General features: G+C 45.5%; 1 protein-coding gene across 1 annotated transcript in view; it reads left to right on the top strand.

The window, feature by feature from the left end:
- Positions 1 to 804: 804 nt before the first annotated feature.
- Positions 805 to 18289, top strand: part of foxo3b (forkhead box O3b) — a 37524-nt gene continuing 20039 nt past the window's right edge. Inside the window, exons 1-2 of the mRNA XM_053882075.1 lie at positions 805 to 1007; positions 1129 to 1802. Coding sequence (XP_053738050.1) covers positions 1260 to 1802 — 543 coding nt within the window. The 5' untranslated portion in view covers positions 805 to 1007; positions 1129 to 1259. The remainder of the gene's footprint in view (positions 1008 to 1128; positions 1803 to 18289) is intronic.

The following is an 18289-nucleotide window of genomic DNA, read 5'->3' as shown; positions in this document are numbered from 1 at the left end:
TTAAGGTCTCTTTTATTTCACTGTTTAAGATCCAGACTTTCACTCTGCTTTGAGATCTAGACTACAAAACGCAATCGCTGAATTCAGACACTCCCAAACATATCGACACGTATAACAACATATTCGCACTCATAAACACCAAAACATCTCCTTTAACATTCACATATAAACTCATATAAACAATAAAAACCAGGCACTGTCCACCTCTGCAAAACACTACTAAATAAAGGCAGTCTAATTTTTTTTAATTATTATAAATATTATTTGTATTATTATTATTATTATTATTATGTTGCATTCATGTTTGCACGATGTGCCAAAGCACTTTCCTGGTTGGTGGGATCCTCACTGACCTTGGCACTAAAGCTGATGCTGATTCTGACACACAAACCAAAACGTGCCTTCAAACCTGAGGATGAACACACACAAACAAAACCTGACACTCAGCCCAGCAATAACACAGAACAAAGCCCACATTACTGCTGCTAAACACACTGTCTTCGCACCAAAACACAGCCACAAACTAAGCAAACGCTGTAACACATAGCTGCAGTGTATAAACACATGAAAAAAACTTTAGAAGGTGGTCATAATGTTACAGCCTTATGACACTGCTTCCATGGCTGAGTCTCCTTTGATGTTCTGCAACAGTTGCAATGACTTTTCAAATCATATTCCCGATCATATTCGTGGTTCCCTGTAACATGTCGGGACGTCTCTCCGCGTGACTCGGACCTGCAGTGTCTCTTTAAAAGGCGATCCCACGCGCAGGCTTCAGGGGGCTGGACCTCCGTCTACTTGCGCGCTCGTGTGTCTGTGTGTGTGTGTGTCGAAGTGTGTGTGGACGTGCGTGTGTGATACAGTAGTAGCCCAGAGTGAGGTCGCAGTCTTATTTCTCCACATCGGCGCGCGCGTGAGGAGTGGGAGCAGCCGGGATGGCAGTGGTCCGTGGACCGTCCGGGATCTGATTGAGACGCGGGCGGATTAGGAGACTCTGACAGAGCGAGGTATTTAACCCGAGTCCGCACTTCTTCCCAGGGAGATTATCAGGGCGCACCGCTCTGGAACTGCTCTTGTGCGTGATGTCATTGTGTGAGAGTTGTAATAACGCCGTCGTGTCCTCAACAGGCTCCACGCGCAACTTGCGATAGCAACAAAGAACGGGCGCGCGCATTGATGGGACGCGACTTTGACAGCTCCTGGTTTTCTGGCGTTTAACCGAGTTCCAAAGCAGCGACTGGGGGAAGAAGTTCGAGACCATGGCTGAGGCGGACCCGCTCCCCGAACTGGACGTGGCCATCGACCCGGACTTCGAGCCCAAGAAGCGGCCCAGATCCTGCACCTGGCCGCTGCCGCGACCGGACTCCAGCGCGGTGAAACCGGAGAGCAACGACCCAGATATCATCCCCGAGGAAGAGGATGATGAAGAGGAAGGGGCGACCCCGACCACCATTCGTGTCTCTGGCGCGGCCACCGAGGACGGGAGCAGCAGCAGCCCGCTGCCCGACGGCGCGCTGTCGTCCCCCGGTCACGAGAGCGGAGGCTCCCCGCTGCCCTCGCACTCTCCCTCGGCCACATCTGGAGCGCTGGCCCCCAGCAGCCTGGCCGCCCAGCAGACGCCGAGGAAGGCTTCTTCCCGCCGCAACGCGTGGGGGAACCTGTCCTACGCAGATCTGATCACCAAAGCCATCGAGAGCGCCCCGGACAAGAGGCTGACACTGTCCCAGATCTACGACTGGATGGTCCGCTCCATTCCCTATTTCAAAGACAAAGGCGACAGCAACAGCTCTGCAGGATGGAAGGTAAGACAGCTCACCCCGCACCCCCTCCTTCCTCCACCAAAACAAAAACAGAACGCATGTGGCCTGAACACCCCTGACACTTCTTCCTATGAAACGCCATATCGAGCTTTATTCGCGGTATGTCGGTTCATTAATCGTCCTCGGCATTTGTGTGTCCACCTTTTTGTTCAGGTGATGAATTCCATAGCACAGAGACCATAATCCCACACTTCAATTTCACATTAGAGCTCTCTGATGCTTTGTTGTTCATAATCAATATAATGTGTTCACAGTAATGACACTGTCATTAACATTACGCAATAACTGCCTTTTTACTAAAATGAGGCTAATATAGAGCCGTTAAATAGTTCGTAATGGTAACTATGGTACCAACCAATGGTTTGTGTGGTTAATACATGTTACAATCTTTGTGACAAAAAAAAAACAGTCATTTCTGCTTATTTTTCGTCTTTCTTTCCTATTTTCTAGCGCAACCAGAATCTAGAGTTCATGTCACATCGGAAGTAAATCCGAAAAAGTATCACATGTTGTTGGTTTCTTGGGGTCAAAATGACTAGCATCACAGACCAGTACATTCAGGTATTTATTAACATATAGAATAGGAGGTCGTATTAGAAAGCCTAGCAAGGTACAACCCATTGTCGCATTGGATTGTACTGTGTGTATATACAGCACAATGGGTATTAAGGAGGATTGGTTATAGTCTGATGTGGGACTCGAACCCATAACCTTCAGTACACTGCGTCATGACAGAATCTCTGTGCCGTATGGATATGTATTTAGTAAAGACATTTTGAAGTAAATATAAACACAAGAAATGTTGTCTCAGTCATTGGTCTTGGCAATAATAATAAAAAGAAATTCCTGGATCCAGACAAATTGGATCGTCTTTCACACATTTCCTGAAAATCTCATGCAAATCCGTCCATAACTTTTCAAGCTACTTTGACCGACAATCGTGGTCTGCAGCTTATATTACTTTGCATGGTGCTACAACGCTAACTGCAGTTCAAGGCTTTTATTTTTGGCCCTTTGATGTGAAAATCCATCCTGCCCAGAATACTGTTGTAGTCGAACTTGAAAACGACTGCTAGCTCTGTTGAAACACGCACAAAGCAGGAGGTCTCAGATGAGCTATTTTCCTCCCAGACAGACGTTGTAACCGGTTTTTCTGGAAACACACTAGCCGAGTTCCAGTGACACACACACGCTTTTTTTTTTTTTAAGTGCTGCAATTACATAAGACAGTTTACCAAGCAGCTAATCCAGCGGGACGAGGCCGATGCGGGACAACAACAAACATTCCATGGAGAAAAGTTGAACATGTGCACTTGGTAATCGCACAGAAGTGTTTGTGCCGTGTAAACGCTGTTTGTTATGTAAACCTTGGCAGGAATCGCACCCTCTCCTGGGTCAGGTAGACAATTGGCAAGGTTGCAGGGGGAATTACGTAACTGCCTGGTGAGACTGGGAGAGCAGTCAGTGGCGCAAGTCATCCTTTTCTGGTACCCGGGACGATTTGTGAAGATGAGGGCGACCAAAAGAGCAGTTCCCTCAGGACGGGGAGCATATAGACAGAGGCCCTCTTAAGCTTGGGAACATTATCCGCTACAGTATGTGTGTTTGTGTGTGTGTGTCGCTCCAAGTCAAGGCCGGGTTCACTGTCACCATGCAGAGCTCTTACTCCTGGAATTTCGGGCATGAGAGCCAAGCTGTCAGTGGTCTAGTGTTACACACCGACGTCTGTCAATAAATCTCCGCTGGCTGTTTTTAGGTTCTTATCAGAGTCTCTTTTCAACACAGACTTAGCTTGTTGTGACTTGTGTGCGGGCGAAACAAACACAAATGCCAGTCTGCATGTAACATCCTAAATTTAGGTTAAGTCCAGAACAAGTTATCCACCATTTAGTTGCCCTTTTAGCAAACAGGAAGTAAATAAAGAGTTTCTTGTGGTGGAGTTTCTCATCTGAAGGTCCAAGTGAGGGGTGCAGTTCATGTACAGTTGAGTGGAATTGAAAGCTTGGGAATGGTGCTGAGCAAAGCACTGAGCCTCATCACTGGGTGCTACTTATGGCCTTCTTTAAATTGGTTGCAAGAATCGCCACCTTAGTTTATTCCCATTTGTTGACCCTCGGAGCGCCTCAGTTATGAGGTCACTCTACAGACGTCATAACGTCTTGCTACAGTCCTGCTGAAGACTTTGGCCAATGATCTACCTGCTACTGTCGCTGCCCCACTGATATGCAAATTAAATAGTCGTCAGGTCAGAGTTTTTGGACCTGTACACACTATGAAGACGCTCAGGAACATGGAACAGTCAAGCAGTTCTCAGGTTCACGTTGTCGCAAGTCTTTAAGCTAACAGGACGAGAACATGTTAAAATGAATGACAGGCACCCGAAACGTGTTTCATCTGAACATCAGTCATGTTGACAAGCGATAGCTTCTCCTTCGCCCGCGGTCTGTGCGGAGTCTCAGTCGGCCAGGGCACCTTTGTTGAGTAGATTTGCTGAGCAAATCCAAGTAATCCCCCGGCGTTCCTCTCCCAGGTTCCTACTGACGTCATGCTGCTTCATATCTTCATATGTTCCACTGACTGTCAGTGGAACATTAGTCCTGCTGGAAGTAGGTTACAGCCAGAACAGGGAAATCTTTTATGACCTCCCAACGCACTTCACTGACTTTTAATAGAGAACTTTAACTAATGGATGCTACCTGAGGTGGACGTGCTGCTCAGCAGCTCCGGTCCACAAAGAGAGCTGCCTTATCCTTTTCTCTGCAGCTGCAATTATGATAAATGATGGCGGCAGTTCCTGAAACAAGCAAGAATTGATCCAAAAAGTGCAACTTCTACCACTTAAAAAGTTTGAAACCTCTTCCCTCTCTGCACCCTGTCTGAATCAATACACGTCTGACAGTTTGTAGTAAGAAACCAATTTACTAGGCCTTGTTTTAAGCTGGAATTTAAAATATATTCTACCTTATGATATACGTTTAAAGATAATAATAGAAAATAAAGAAGACCAAAACTGTTTTTTTTAAGAAAAACAAATAAAATATACACGAAAATGTTAAAGGTCATTGAAAGTGTTTTTTTTCTTATGAAAACCGTTTCAAAATAAAAGTCAATATTTGTCGACTCATTCAGTGATAGCATTCTAAAAAAATGATATTGCTGTTGTGAGGTCCTTGATTCTGGTTCTGCACGTGTCACCGTTCCTGCAAGGTGTGCAAATATTGTTAAGGTGGGACAACAGGTTCATCAGTTGTATTTATACGGCGCCTTCATTGTTGCCAGAGTGATTTTATCTGTGGTTCTTTATCTTTATGATGATGATGGCAGTTTAATCATTGTTTACGGGCTTAATACCACGCTGCATGAAGTGCGACCGAGTTTCCCAAATCAAAGGATCTGAGGTCTGAAGATCTGAACTTTGAAAGGTCAGCGTTGAGGAGGCTTTAAACAAGTTGCAAAGCAACGCTCTTCAGTGTCTCCCAGCGTTTGCATAATCAAAAGATTAGGAGTGTGTATTTAAGCTTGTGTGTGTGTGTGGGTGTGTATTCTTGGCTGTACTGACCCTTGTGCTGTGGTGTTACTTAACCTCCTTGTAGCCGGCGCTCGTCCCAGCAGCTGCAGCGCCGTCCAGACCCGGTTATGTCAGAGTGGCACTGGACAGAAACGCCACTCAGGCTAGCATGCTGGCTCGGTTCTAGCTCGGATAACAGCCGGACTCGGGCAGCGTGTTTTTAAACTTTACATTCCGCACAGGCGGACATGCTCGGGCGTGTACGGACAGTTTGCCGGGTCATGTTCGGGCTTATCTCTTGTGGGTTCATGACTGTGAGTCAGTGCTGCAAGTTGGACGTTTCTGTTACAGTTGTTCTACACTCCATGATATTTCTTTTTTTTTTCTATTCTAGTTTGTACTACATTGTACATACTAATATTTTTTAAACTTCTTTGGCCATTATACTGAATATATATCAACTGACTTTAAGTGATTTTATCCAAACAGTTCATGATATTACTAAACTTTTTTAGCATTCAGACAGAAAACTCACATGTTCTCATCCGATATCTTGACCTCTATTAAAAGTTGTTTTATTTAAAATGTGTTTTAAACTGCTGAACATGTCCTGACACACAACATCCGTACAGTGAAGTGAGCTTATCTGCACGCTAGCGCTGTAGAGGAACATATTTTTAAAACAAACTTTTCCTTACTTACTTTCCTTAGTTTGTATTTTCTCCCTGCGCATTCCTTAAGACACTCTGATTTCCTCCCACATTCCGAAAGCATACAGTCAGCCATGCACCATCGAGAGTACCCCAAACTATTTCACACAAAGCTGCATTCAAGCTTATTTATTAGCGTATTAGCTGTTAGTCATAATAATGTACTATTGAAATAACATTTAATATAAATGGACTTCACTACTTAAATGTCAAATGAGAAGAAAACTAAACAGCTACTATCAGTCAGTGATTGATGGGGTTTAATCACGCTTTTATTCTAACATAGATATGTGTGATCATTTGTCACTTCCTAACAAAGAAGCGTACACACACAAGGCCTCGCCCCGTACAAGCTCCCCATCTGGAGGCGTCTGGAAAACAGCCCCTCGCACCCATTGGGGTCATTGTCATTTTAATGGCCTTTTGATGTGAAATTATTTATCGTCCCATCCTGGAAGCAGATGGTTCCCGAGAAGATGGGATAGCTAACCGACAGGTTTGAATAAGAAAAAAGTTTAGTTAGGATTGAGAATGACATCATAGACATTTGTCAGTCATTTTAATATACTTATTAACACAGTTATTACACTGTAATTTCACCTCTTACCTGCAGGTCTCAGGCGGTTGTTGTGTGCGTGCATGTGTGTGCACAGGTACGCTGAAAACAATCAGAGCTGGCGCTGTGCCAAGCTGAAAGAAGTCAAGCAAAAAGGCAATAAAAGGAGGAGGCGGGGAGGGAGAGACAGTAGGAGGAGGAGCGGGGAGGGGGAGACCAGGGACTACATTAACAAGCTTTGCTCTAAATTGGTGTAATACAACTGCCCTCTGGCTGTGATTCCCTATGGAGGGTTTGACAGTGTGGGAGGCTGAAGGGGCTAAAGGGGGCGCCGGGTTGTGGGAACCCACCAGTTCCAGGAACCCCTCCAACACTGAATAGAGTCACTCCGAGCAGTCAGTCTCCACGTGGAGGGAACCCCCCCCAGGCTCCGTCCTGGTTCCAATTCTCATCTTGTGCTGAGGAACTTTGTGTTGCGAGTCTTTATACCACCAAATTGAGCGTCAGTCTCCGGAGACAGAATGTAAATGTCACTCAGTAACAACAGGAAAGACCTGTCGGCAATTACTGGCAGTGTTTAAAGTTTTTGTCAATATGATACATGACGTTGTGTCATTGGAATGTCTCTGAAAATAATACTCATTTTGGAGTCGAATATGAGTCAAGTTTGGTCCCGCTTTCGTTTCTGCATTCTAAGTTAAGCAAGTGAAACTTGATGACACATCAGTGGTAGGTGGCTAAGTCGTGTCGTGACGCGACCAGTGACCAACAAAGCGTACGATCTGAATGTGAAACTTTTGGCGCTGGCCATTTAAATTTTTACATTTCAAAGTTTACCTTTGTTTGCAGTGGTGGATTTACAGTCCAAATGCAAGGAAGAGTGGGCGGGACTTGCACTGCGAATGTCACTTAAACTAACTTTGCTCAATATTTTCAATAATTTTAGTTTCAAGAACAAAAACCTGCAATTCTTTTTGATTAATGAATCGCAGAACACTTATTTAACATGGGAGGAGGAGGCTGAGCTTTGAAGCCCAATAAGAGAGAAAACGAAACGAAGGCCCTTCACTTGAAATACGTTTGCTGCTGATTCTCTCCGATGGTTTTTACCATCAAAGAAAAAAAAATCCTCAAACTCCTCTCTTAGCCCGACACTCCAGACAAACGCTCTCTCGCTTCTCCATTATTCAACAAGCGCAGGATAAATTCAGATCACTGTATTAATTTTTAAAGACGTGTCTTGACTACGGGCTAATGTCCTTTCCTTGTTTCTGTCTCTCTTTCAAGTCGCTCTCATTATTTTCCCGCCGGCATCCTTTTGCTCCAAAAACACAGCGGTAAGCAGAAACAAGCGCGTCCACTCGCGAACGCTGTTGCGGGCTCTAATGAAGCAGGAATCCACCGTCTTGTCTCTCTGTGGTTCCGCTGCTGTTTCCGAGCCGCCTGAAACTCATTGGCCGCATTGTTACAGCTGAAATGATGCAGATTGTAAAAAGGAATGAATAGTCTTTAAACCTCAACGTGCTTTTAAATCCCAGAGTTCCTAGAAATGCTCTGAGCAGCCTGGAAGCTCCAGGAAGGACAAGTCGATGGATTATATGTTGGGTGTACTTAGTGGGTCTGTACTTGGTGAACACACTCACACACACTTGCACACAGCTGTCCTCGAGAGAGTCCAACGCCGGGCGAGACCAATACCAAGCAGCTCCCTGTTCTGTCAGTTCGGTCACATGCCTCATTGGTCGCTCAAAGCCTTGGTATGCTCAGGTCTCAGTCTCGGGTTAGATAGTCTCGACTGCAACGCTGAGAGGTTCATTATCCATCATCCTTCTCTATACACCTTGAAAAATAAAGTTCAGCCCAAAAAGCTTGGGAGACTTCAAATATATCAGCTGCTTCAGAATGATTTCTACGACTCATTGTGTCCAAAGATATTTATTTGTGGTGCTGTGGTGGCCTCCTTATTTAATCCCTCTCTGCCATAAGTCAGAAGAACCCAGTGACTTCTTCTTGAGGACACTTGAGGACATTCCTTTACAAGATCTTGGTTTCCACTTAAAACCACGTCGCCCACCACTTGACTGGCGTCCATCTTGCCCTGGATGTTACACAAGATTTCTCTTCTTCACTTCTCCGGCGACAGATCTTGGCACGGACAGCTGGTGAAGCTCTGAATAATCTAATGTTCCATAGTAAACCCACAGATGGCAGGAGCGTACATCACGGTGTTCTTATGTGTTGCTCAGATGGGAGCGCTGAGCAGAAGGAGACATTCTTGAATATCATGTCTAGTAATTCATTTATGCTGCTCAGTCCTGGAATGCCAAGGTCAGCAGGAGCTTGCGTGTATCCCAGCATCCAATAATAAAATAATTATCATGCTCTTTTCTGAAAAAGAAATGTCACAAAATTACTTTTAAATGCCAAATATTTGCTTTTGGTCATTGATTTTTGGTCAGTTTTACCGCCTTAAAACACTTGAAAAGGCCCTATTATTGTCTAGATACCAAGGATCACTTTCACTTTCCACAGCAGCCTTCCTGATTCCTTCTCTTCACAAAGGACTTATGTGTTGCATGAATGCAGACCTGCTTGTCGAATTTCAGAATCTCTTGTATCAAAGGCAGAAATAGTGGAGGAGTGACAGTGATTTGACTCGCCCTCACTCTTCTCCCACTGGATCTTTTACAGTATGTGGCGATTCATTTGCACACTGGAGGGACCCAACCATAAAAACCATCGATACAGTTTCAGGTTTGTCAATCACCTCGTTGCGGCCTGTTCGCACCATAAATACCACTTGTTTTGCATAATCCTGCGTAAACAGTAGAAGTTAACCTTAAGCAACGACTACATGACCTACTTTCTGTAATCCGTGGAAGCTAGCGTCACCCTGCCCGGCAACCGACATGAGTTCAGTTCGATGAGTCACCGTTGCCAAGCGCAGGTGTCACAAAACCTTCGACTCACTTTCATCTCAAAACTGGTTTTTCCAGAAAAAATAGTTTGCTCTCCTCTATAATCCTCGTCTGGTTTCTCAAAGATCAATATATCACCGAGGCGCAAACTGACAAACAAGTTAGACTGGAAAGAAGCAAGGGACTTCCTCTCCGCAGCAGAGAGCAAACAAGCGTTGGGAGAAATTCAAACCCAATTGCTGGACTAGCGCTTTTATTTTGGCTCGATTTAATGCTTCATAAAACAGTAACATTGTTATTAAATGGGCAGGTGCTCTACACTGAGTCTCTTATGGTTGATCACCATCTTTTCATATCCTTACTTCTCGACATAAGAAGCAGATTCTGACCATTCACCAAGTAACAACTACAGTACTTCAACTGTTATTTAAATTTGAAAAAACAAGCAGGAAGTGAAACTATAACTTAAGAACAGTTAATGACTTTCCAAATGACTGATGTCCAGTCAACCGTGTGTGTTTGTGTGTGTGTGTGTGTGTGTGAGGGGTTATTAGAGCGAGTGTTTGTAACCATAGCAACTTGATAACTTGTCAAGCAGATGGGGTACAGCACGACTGAAGACTTGGTGACTGCTGATAAGAGAGCAGCCCTCTGAACGTTCCCCTCAGTCTCAGTCTCAAACAAACCGTTCTGCTGTTGCGTCTTCACACGACGTCGTAGCACAACTTTTAGAGTCCTCATCTCTCACCTCCAACCAACTCTGGTTCAGCCATCGGCTCTGATCCGACTCTTTAATCTCGGCTTTAAACTTTAATGTGTTTTTTTCGGGGCCTGTCTCATTCAATTACACCACTTCACTTATCTGGCAACACGGAGTCTGCAGAGCGACGGCTACTGCTTAACAATTCATCCACCACAGTGAAGCTTCTGTGCGTGAGTCGACTGCTGACACTTTTTTTCTGGGGGGGGGGTCATAAGACTCTCGACCCACCGCTTGATCCACTCATACCCTTCCCTATCAGTCAGGTGTAGTCCAGATTGATTGCCCTAAGATTAAAGCAGGATTATGTTATTTGGAAGCTAATCCACCTGTTTGTGTGTGTGTGTTGATGTTGGGTGTGTGTGCAAACATTGTTCATGTGAGTCACAAAATGAGACACTTGACCGAGATTAGTGGAGCCAAATATTGTCATGTATGTCATGAAATGTTGCTCTGGTTCTTTGAGATGTGTTATTGTGGACTGACTTAAGACTTGATGGCATGAAGGACACCCTGGACAGAACCACAGTAAATCACTGATGGACAAATACTCACCTGTTATCACGAATAGACCTGTCCAGGGTGTATTCCTGCCTCTTACCCAATGACTGCTGGGATAGGCTCCCGCAACCCTGAACAGGACCATGCAGTGGTTAACTGAAGATGTATGTATGCATTCGTTTATGATTGTGGGAGGAAATCAGAGTACCGGCCCCCTAAAATACACCCAGAATGCTTCTTGTTATTAGAGCGTTTTCAAAAAACCCAAAGAAAATCATGGGATATTTTAGCATAACATGTTGCTTGTACTTAATATCTGTCATTACAAATTCACCCTGTGATACACGCTTACTTATCTGGTAATTACCTGTAATGAAACTTCTTGAATGTTGAACATTCAGCACCGATATTGCTGCTGCGACACTGAAGCACGTTTTTACTTTTGCTCTGATGTCGCCGTTAGCATAGCTGTTAGCATTATTTTCTCTGAACCACCCACATTCTTTATATTTCTCTGTACATTTGTGACAATTGAAATTTGATCCTGGCGCAGCTGTACTCTGAATCTGCGGCTGGACTCGTCCCAAAAGGCGTCAGATTTGTTAAGCAAAGATTTGAAGGTGGCATGGAGCCTTGGGCCTGCCAACCACCTGTTCGTCCTGCCGCGGCCCCGTCACGACACGCAGGATTCCCTCGTCTGTGTGAAATCCTAGAGGTCAGTCACACATGCGAAGCGTGTCAGTTTCTGGTTTGAATTACGCAGCCAGAGATGCCGGCGTCCAATGTTCCACATCCTTCATGCACCATTAAAACCAGGGAATGGTGTTTTCGGGCATCCAAGTGGTTCCCATCACGGTGGAACGTTCTCAATATGCTGGCCCAAGAGTTCTGATCTCCAAACTCTGGTTGAGTGTGTGTTAGCAACCTATAGCATAACCCATAGCCGTAATTTCTGCTGCCATGTGTTCCTTTACTAGCTGGCTCTGAGTTGGATCCTCTCTGGAGCTTCACCGAGTAAATATCGTGACTAGTTATTTGATTCAATATTAGATTACACGTAATGGCTTGATCGTTGAGCAAACACTCTACTGCTGCCTCGATCATGTTACCATGCTGCCAGCGATCTGCTGTCGGCTGAATGTCTTGGGTTTTGTCCTGTTCTGAAAATCCAGGCCAAATCATAACCCAGATTGAGGGGTCAGCATGTTACTGTGCCTCCCTTTGTCTCCAACCCTCTGTCTTATCTGTTATGCTTTATGAGGCCTAGGTAAACCCTGCTGTTTGCACACCTGGCTTTTATAAGAGCGAGCAGGGAGGGGTGATAAGGGTCAGCAGATATGCCGGCAGAACTCACCAGAATATACGGGTCAATCCTATAAGTAGTCCCTGATGTGTTTGCTGACAGTGCACAAAGAATTTGACTTGAGCGGCAGCGATTGGAGCTCTTTGGAGTTTGCCACTGTTGGTGAAATCCGACGCCGTGTCTTCCTAAAACTGACATGAGGAAAGGTCACCGTGTGATCCTGATGGTACTCTGTGCAACCTCATCCTGCGTGGAAGCGATGAACTGTCTCCACCGCAGTTGAAATTCTACATAAACGTGTTGCATTTGGTGCCAAGGTTAAAACATCGAAGGTACACCGGGGATGTGTGCCTGGGGTTAGCGGGTCAGAGGCTGCGATCCGTTGGGAAAATATTTGACTGAATGACCTGGTATTGGCCCGTGTGGGAAATAATTGTGATGCGCCTCGTGTGTACTAACATTTGTGAGCAATGTAATGAGTCAGATCCACTTCCTCTCTCATGTTTTCATACGTGTATCTACTTCCTGTTTACAAGTTGAAGTCATTGAGAGTTGAATCTCAGACGTTCTAACAGATGGGCTCAACTCCAGTCCCCTGAATTTGACCCGTCGCCTGACTTGTCTTTTAACTAACTAGGGACACATTTGCATCTGTTCGAGTAAATCCATGAGTCACAACCACTTCCTGTCTAGCGACAACTCCGTTGGAACCCATACACATCCTGCAATTCAACAGATGTTTGAGATACTGTTGTGAACGAAGTTGTGATTGGATTCGCTCCATGTGTCTTGTAGAGAGTGCGAGTGAGAGCCACTTCTTGTCAAGTCGCTTTCCTTACTTCTCTGCATCACTGTGTTGTAAATAAAAGACACAAGTCTACGCAACATTTTTTCTAATTAATTGGTGAATAAGATGGTAATAAGATTTCAAAAGTCCTCAAACAAAGGTGCCACAGAAATACATGCCCTGGGCCGCATGTGGCCCCTGAGCCTCACTTTGCCCAGTTTTAATGAAGTTCAAGTTTAATGCTAGTTAGCCTCTCGCACACATAAGTCTTTGTTTATCTCCTGTCCTCATTTGCTGTCCGACACGTGCCAGGCTTTTTCATCGGATGTGGGTAGCTGGGCAGAGCGAGTACCCACCAGTGTGTCTGTTGCTGTGTTTCAATGCTTATGAGGGCATGAAATCACTGTGAAGCCCCGAGGCACACCCAGCACCCCTCTGCCCAGACGCACAACCCTGCTCTGTTTTTGCACTCGGCTCTTCATCTCGAGTGTGTTTGTAGCCGCTGCAGGTGCATGCATCTGTGAGTCCTCTCTACTTGATCCCTCCGTTCCCACGGTGACCCTCATCCCTCATCCCGGACCATCTGTCCATCAATCAGCGAGTCCCCCCTGTGCTACTCGGGAGGGTAACTGATACCCACAAAACACTGACCTCAAGACCTGGAGGATCTCAAAATGGCTCCGCGGCAAGGACGGCATCCCACTTTTGGAGGGAAGATGTGAGCACTTGAGTGTGTGCATGTGTGAAACATGAACGCACAACTGTCGGGGGAAAGTCCACGAGACGGCCTGCAACACACTTTTCTTGGCTTGGCTGCAGGCATGTGAATGTAAAGGGGCCCTCGCACAGGGAAGGCTTTGTGCTCATTATGAATATATAGGCGCATGTGTGTAATGCTGTACGCTGGAGTGGAGTGGGGGCTGGTTTAATGCCCAGGAAAGCACTGTCCTCAGCTGTTGTTGTCTCCCCCAAAGAGAAGCTGACTTTCCCCCCCACTGGAGAAAGTTCACTGTGACGTATTGGAGTGAAAAAAGTGGCCTCTCGCTTTTCTACTTTCCCCCTTCGCCCCCCAACTCGTCTGTCAGTCACCATATTGAAGGGGGGGAGGGGAACGTACAGTGCCGGCCGGAGAGTCCAGCGAGGGAAGTGCAGTCCCGCCCTTCTGCTTCGACACGTCTGACTGAGGAGGACCAAACGGAGGACTGACATGACATCAACACTCAGTTGTTTACGATCCTGACACATGAACTGGCGCGCTAGCAGTCAGGTCCACCAATCACCAATCTTCCTCTAGAACTTTCCTAGAAGTCCCTGAAGGAGATAAGTGAAAACAAGAACGCAAAACTGAGGTTTGCTTGAAATATCTATTGCTGTCGCAGTCTGAAAATCTTACAGCTGCAGCGAATGATGCCGCAACTTGTTGGTCACATTCAGAGACGGCTGTTTGGTTTGGAAAGTGAGGGTCATGATAGTCAGCCGTTCAGTTAGTGGTTCAAGTCTGTGATTATAGTGACCATAAAGGCTTGAATGTCAGAAGGATACGGACAAAAGCAGCTGAGACTGGAGGGCCCCACCAGCCGCTCACTTTCTCGCTGCAATGATCCCATCACTCTAGAGAGAGCTTAGTGGGTTGAGTGCTCCTCTTTTTTTTTCCAAGTAGAAGGGTCAATATTGGTCAGGAATCCATTTTCATATGAGCTCTTCACTCATCATGTGCATTATTCATGCGCTCGCAGCACCCTGGACAGGCTGGAGCGTCGGCACCGCTGTGGGTTATCACGTGTGAGGCAGGCCCACGCTGACCGGGTCCTTTTGGGATGGTCGATTATCACTGACATCACGGTGCGGTTTGAAAGCTTTTAGTCTGATTGCACGCCGTGGAACCTCTTTGATTTTACCCCGCTCACCCGATATTCTGTTTGTTGCTCTCATTCCCATAATCCATCACTTCCAGGCGCTCAGTTGTGGGTGCTGCTGAAGCCTTCCTTTCTATAAATATGGGTTAGTGTGCCTCGCGCTGCCTCGCCGCACCCCCCTCACCCACCCTGGCGCTCTCCCTCTCTCCCCCTCACTTTGCTTCTCTTGGCATTTTTATTGTTTAGCTTTCCGGCCCCATTTTTTGCCGACACAGCAAAAAAGGTGGCACACAGAACAGAACGGAATGTAATTTGCTGGATAAAATAAAACGTCTTTCAAGTAAACAAGGTGTAAACTAGCTTGGCTGGGACTGTAACTTTCCATCTGTGCCTCGCGCCAACTCCTGCTTTTCAAAGGTAGCGTTTGGAGCTCGATTATTAGAGTCTCCTGAAGTGCACGCCGCCGTGCTCGCTGGAGCGCCGGTACGAAAATAACCCACAATATACACAGCTCCTCAGGAATGTATCGGAGCATTCCAAAGTTTATTCTCAGGGTTCCTTTCATTTTCTCTGGAAGTCAAAGGTCTGCAGAGTTGCTGAAACAGCGATGATGAGGAAGGACTTTTATTTCCCATGATTCAGCTGAGTCAATCGGTCTTGTATCATTTCATTCAGCTGACCCGAAGAGGGAAGCGTGGAGAAGCAGGAGCTGTGACTAAGAGTGAACGCTGCGTACTTTCTAATCTGAGTTTTGATTACCTCATCAGGATTAAACCAGTTGCCAGGAATGAACCTTCTGTTTTCTCAATTTAATGTTGAGTTGGAGTTTGCAAACTATTTAAATATATCCTTATTTTTATAAATACAGTAAAACTCTGTAATGGACTGACAGTTGTACAGGTTGTCTGAAGTTCATTCGCTTCCCTAGGAGCCTGGAAGGAGCCCAAAAATGAGTTCATAGTAGCAGCTCTCCCACCCCCTTGAATGCCGATCACTTATTTAAGGTCAGGTCGAGGGGGCAGCACCTGTCTGTTCTCTCCCCAGGAACTTTTCCCAACTCCTCTAGGGATTGCAGACTGTTTTCCTGGCCGACTGAGATGCACTCTCTATAATTCGTCCTGGGTCTGCCCGGGGCCTCCTCCCAGGTGACGGTCACATGTAAGCAAGGAGGCTTCTCCTAAAAAGGTGCCCCATTCTTAAAAGGTCTCCTCGATGACAGAGTTGGTCACCCAAAGGGAGACATGACCTATTTCAGTTGTTCAAAGAAAGACCAATAAATAATGTACCAAATATAAATGTCTGTTTGAGATGCATGAATAGTCAGGGATTTACAGTGATCTGCATGATGCACATCCCTTCAAGATTAAGCAAGATAACATCACTGTGCTCATGATTACAGTTTAAAATGCTATAGGTAGCTTTTATAGCCATTTTATGGGATTCAATTCTAAAGGAAAACCAAGAAGTATCACATTGAGAACAAAATAAAGTTTGAATGTTGACTTCATGAGGAATGCCCTGTGCCATCCGCTCTCTACACTGAACAGTTGCCGCAGCTCAGCGATGTGTCCAGCTTGACATTGTTTGTGTTTGGCCGGCTATCAAAAGACGAGTGTGGACTTCAGGCCAAAAAAGGACAAATTTGGGCCACTAATCCTCCCAAACACATTAGCAAGTATTAGCCTTTATCTCTTGGAAGAAGAGGAAGACAGTTCACGAGAAAGAAACCACCCTTTCCTCTTATCTCCGGGACCTGGTTTTTGGCTCTCTACCCAGTCGGTCGCCTCATTTCTGTGGTGTGTCTGTCTCGCTCGCGGTGCTCCTTTATGATGACTGAAAACTGTATGGAGACAGTGCAACAGCTCCGTGGCCGGCGACTGCACCTATTGGCTGTCGGGCACTCCACCCCCACTTCTGATTGGCTCCCGGCCTCGGTGTAAGATTCAATCAGCTGGGTGGAAGTGTATGTAGGTCAGTGTGTAGCGATGTGACTCTCCCCTCCTCCACCGCCTCTGTTCGCCGAACCGGCTGCTGTGTGTTAATTGGCCAAGATCCAAAACCCAGAGAGACTTGAGGCGAGAGAGGAAAGAGTGAGTGAAGTATGGAGGTGAAAGGATGAAGGGAAGTTTAAAAAGAGGGGGAGGAGGGAGGGCAGGGAAGTGGGGGATGGGAGCGGGGCGCCCTGTTGCACTGAGCGCTGCACTGGTACAGTCACACACAGTGCACACATACATTCAACCCCCAAACAAACTGGCAACCGTGGTCGGGTTTATTTATTGACACGAAATAATGAAGAGATGAAGCTGCTGAAAAACTGTTATCTAATCAGTCTTTGTTGTTGACAAAAGGAGTTGGCAACGATTCGTGGACAATTCATGGCTGGTAACGTCGTTCAGCCATGGAGTCATGTTGCTACTGAGGGAGTGAGTCATCGGTTCTGGTAATCTTGGCTAATGGCAGCCAGGGTTGACTCTTACCGTCATAAACATTATGTCCAGATAGATGTTTCAAGTTCGTCTTTTAGTTTTCACTCTTTAAACACTTTTGAAAAAAAAAATGTTTTTATGGATTTTTGTGTCGCGATGCTAACACAACTAGCTTAATCCTCTGCTCTGATGTTGGCGTCATTGGTAGCAATTATTTTGCCAAATGTTTCCAATTCAGGTGAAACTCAGACTTTTATTGATAAAAAAAAAGAAGTATGATATTATTTATTGAAAGAACACGTTGTGAAGTCTCAGCACTTCCTGTTAGTATCGCTAGTGATCCGAGATAAGAAGGGTTTTTTGTTTTTTTTATGTAGTTATATAGTTAATCTGGCGGCCTATTCTTGGCCTTACGATTATTCCGCCTATAAGAATAAAAGAATGTCTGACATATTTGTTGATTTAATATGGTTTCAAGTCATAGACTATCAGAGAGACTGTTTCCACTATTAGCTTTTAGACCACCTGGATGAATGGATAAGCAAAAAATGATTGCATTTGGGGCTCACTTGGAAATTAAGTTGCAATTGTCTAGTTTGACGCAAATGTTTCAAAAGTTTCTTTCATGTTCATTTTTCTTTATTTTATTCGACCTCTAAACTCTGTGGAAACTTTGCTGCTCTACCCTGTTAAGGTCTAGTTTCTTATCTTCATCGCCCCATTATCACACACTCATTATCTCATAAATGTAATTTAAATAAATCAAAGAATGAGCTCAATAACTGATGATGAGTCATGGCACCGTCTGGAGGTCTAGTGAGTCTTCGCTTCACTCGACGACACCGCCGTCTAGCCGCCACACGAGGACTCTTCTTCTGATCTGAATAATTCACGTTAACCTAAATTCTTAAGTGCTCACACGCTCATGGACCGTAACCCCCACCCACTCAGTGAGTGGTGGTCCCAAGGCGTTGCCCACAGTCGACTAACCCAGACAAGCAGACAAAATAAAGTCTTGCACTCTTCACTTTACTACTCCCTCCGCACTTGTGTCTGTCTGGATGCTTCACAATAAAGGCAGTTCCAGACATCCCTCTCTTCTCGTCTCCACCAACATTCGCCTGACCTCGTTCGCAGTTTATTT

The sequence above is a fragment of the Synchiropus splendidus genome, chromosome 12, assembly GCF_027744825.2.
Source record: "Synchiropus splendidus isolate RoL2022-P1 chromosome 12, RoL_Sspl_1.0, whole genome shotgun sequence".
Lineage (NCBI taxonomy): Eukaryota > Metazoa > Chordata > Actinopteri > Syngnathiformes > Callionymidae > Synchiropus > Synchiropus splendidus.
The sequence above is the reverse complement of the archived record's forward strand: the minus strand, read 5'-3'. Positions and strand labels throughout refer to the sequence as shown.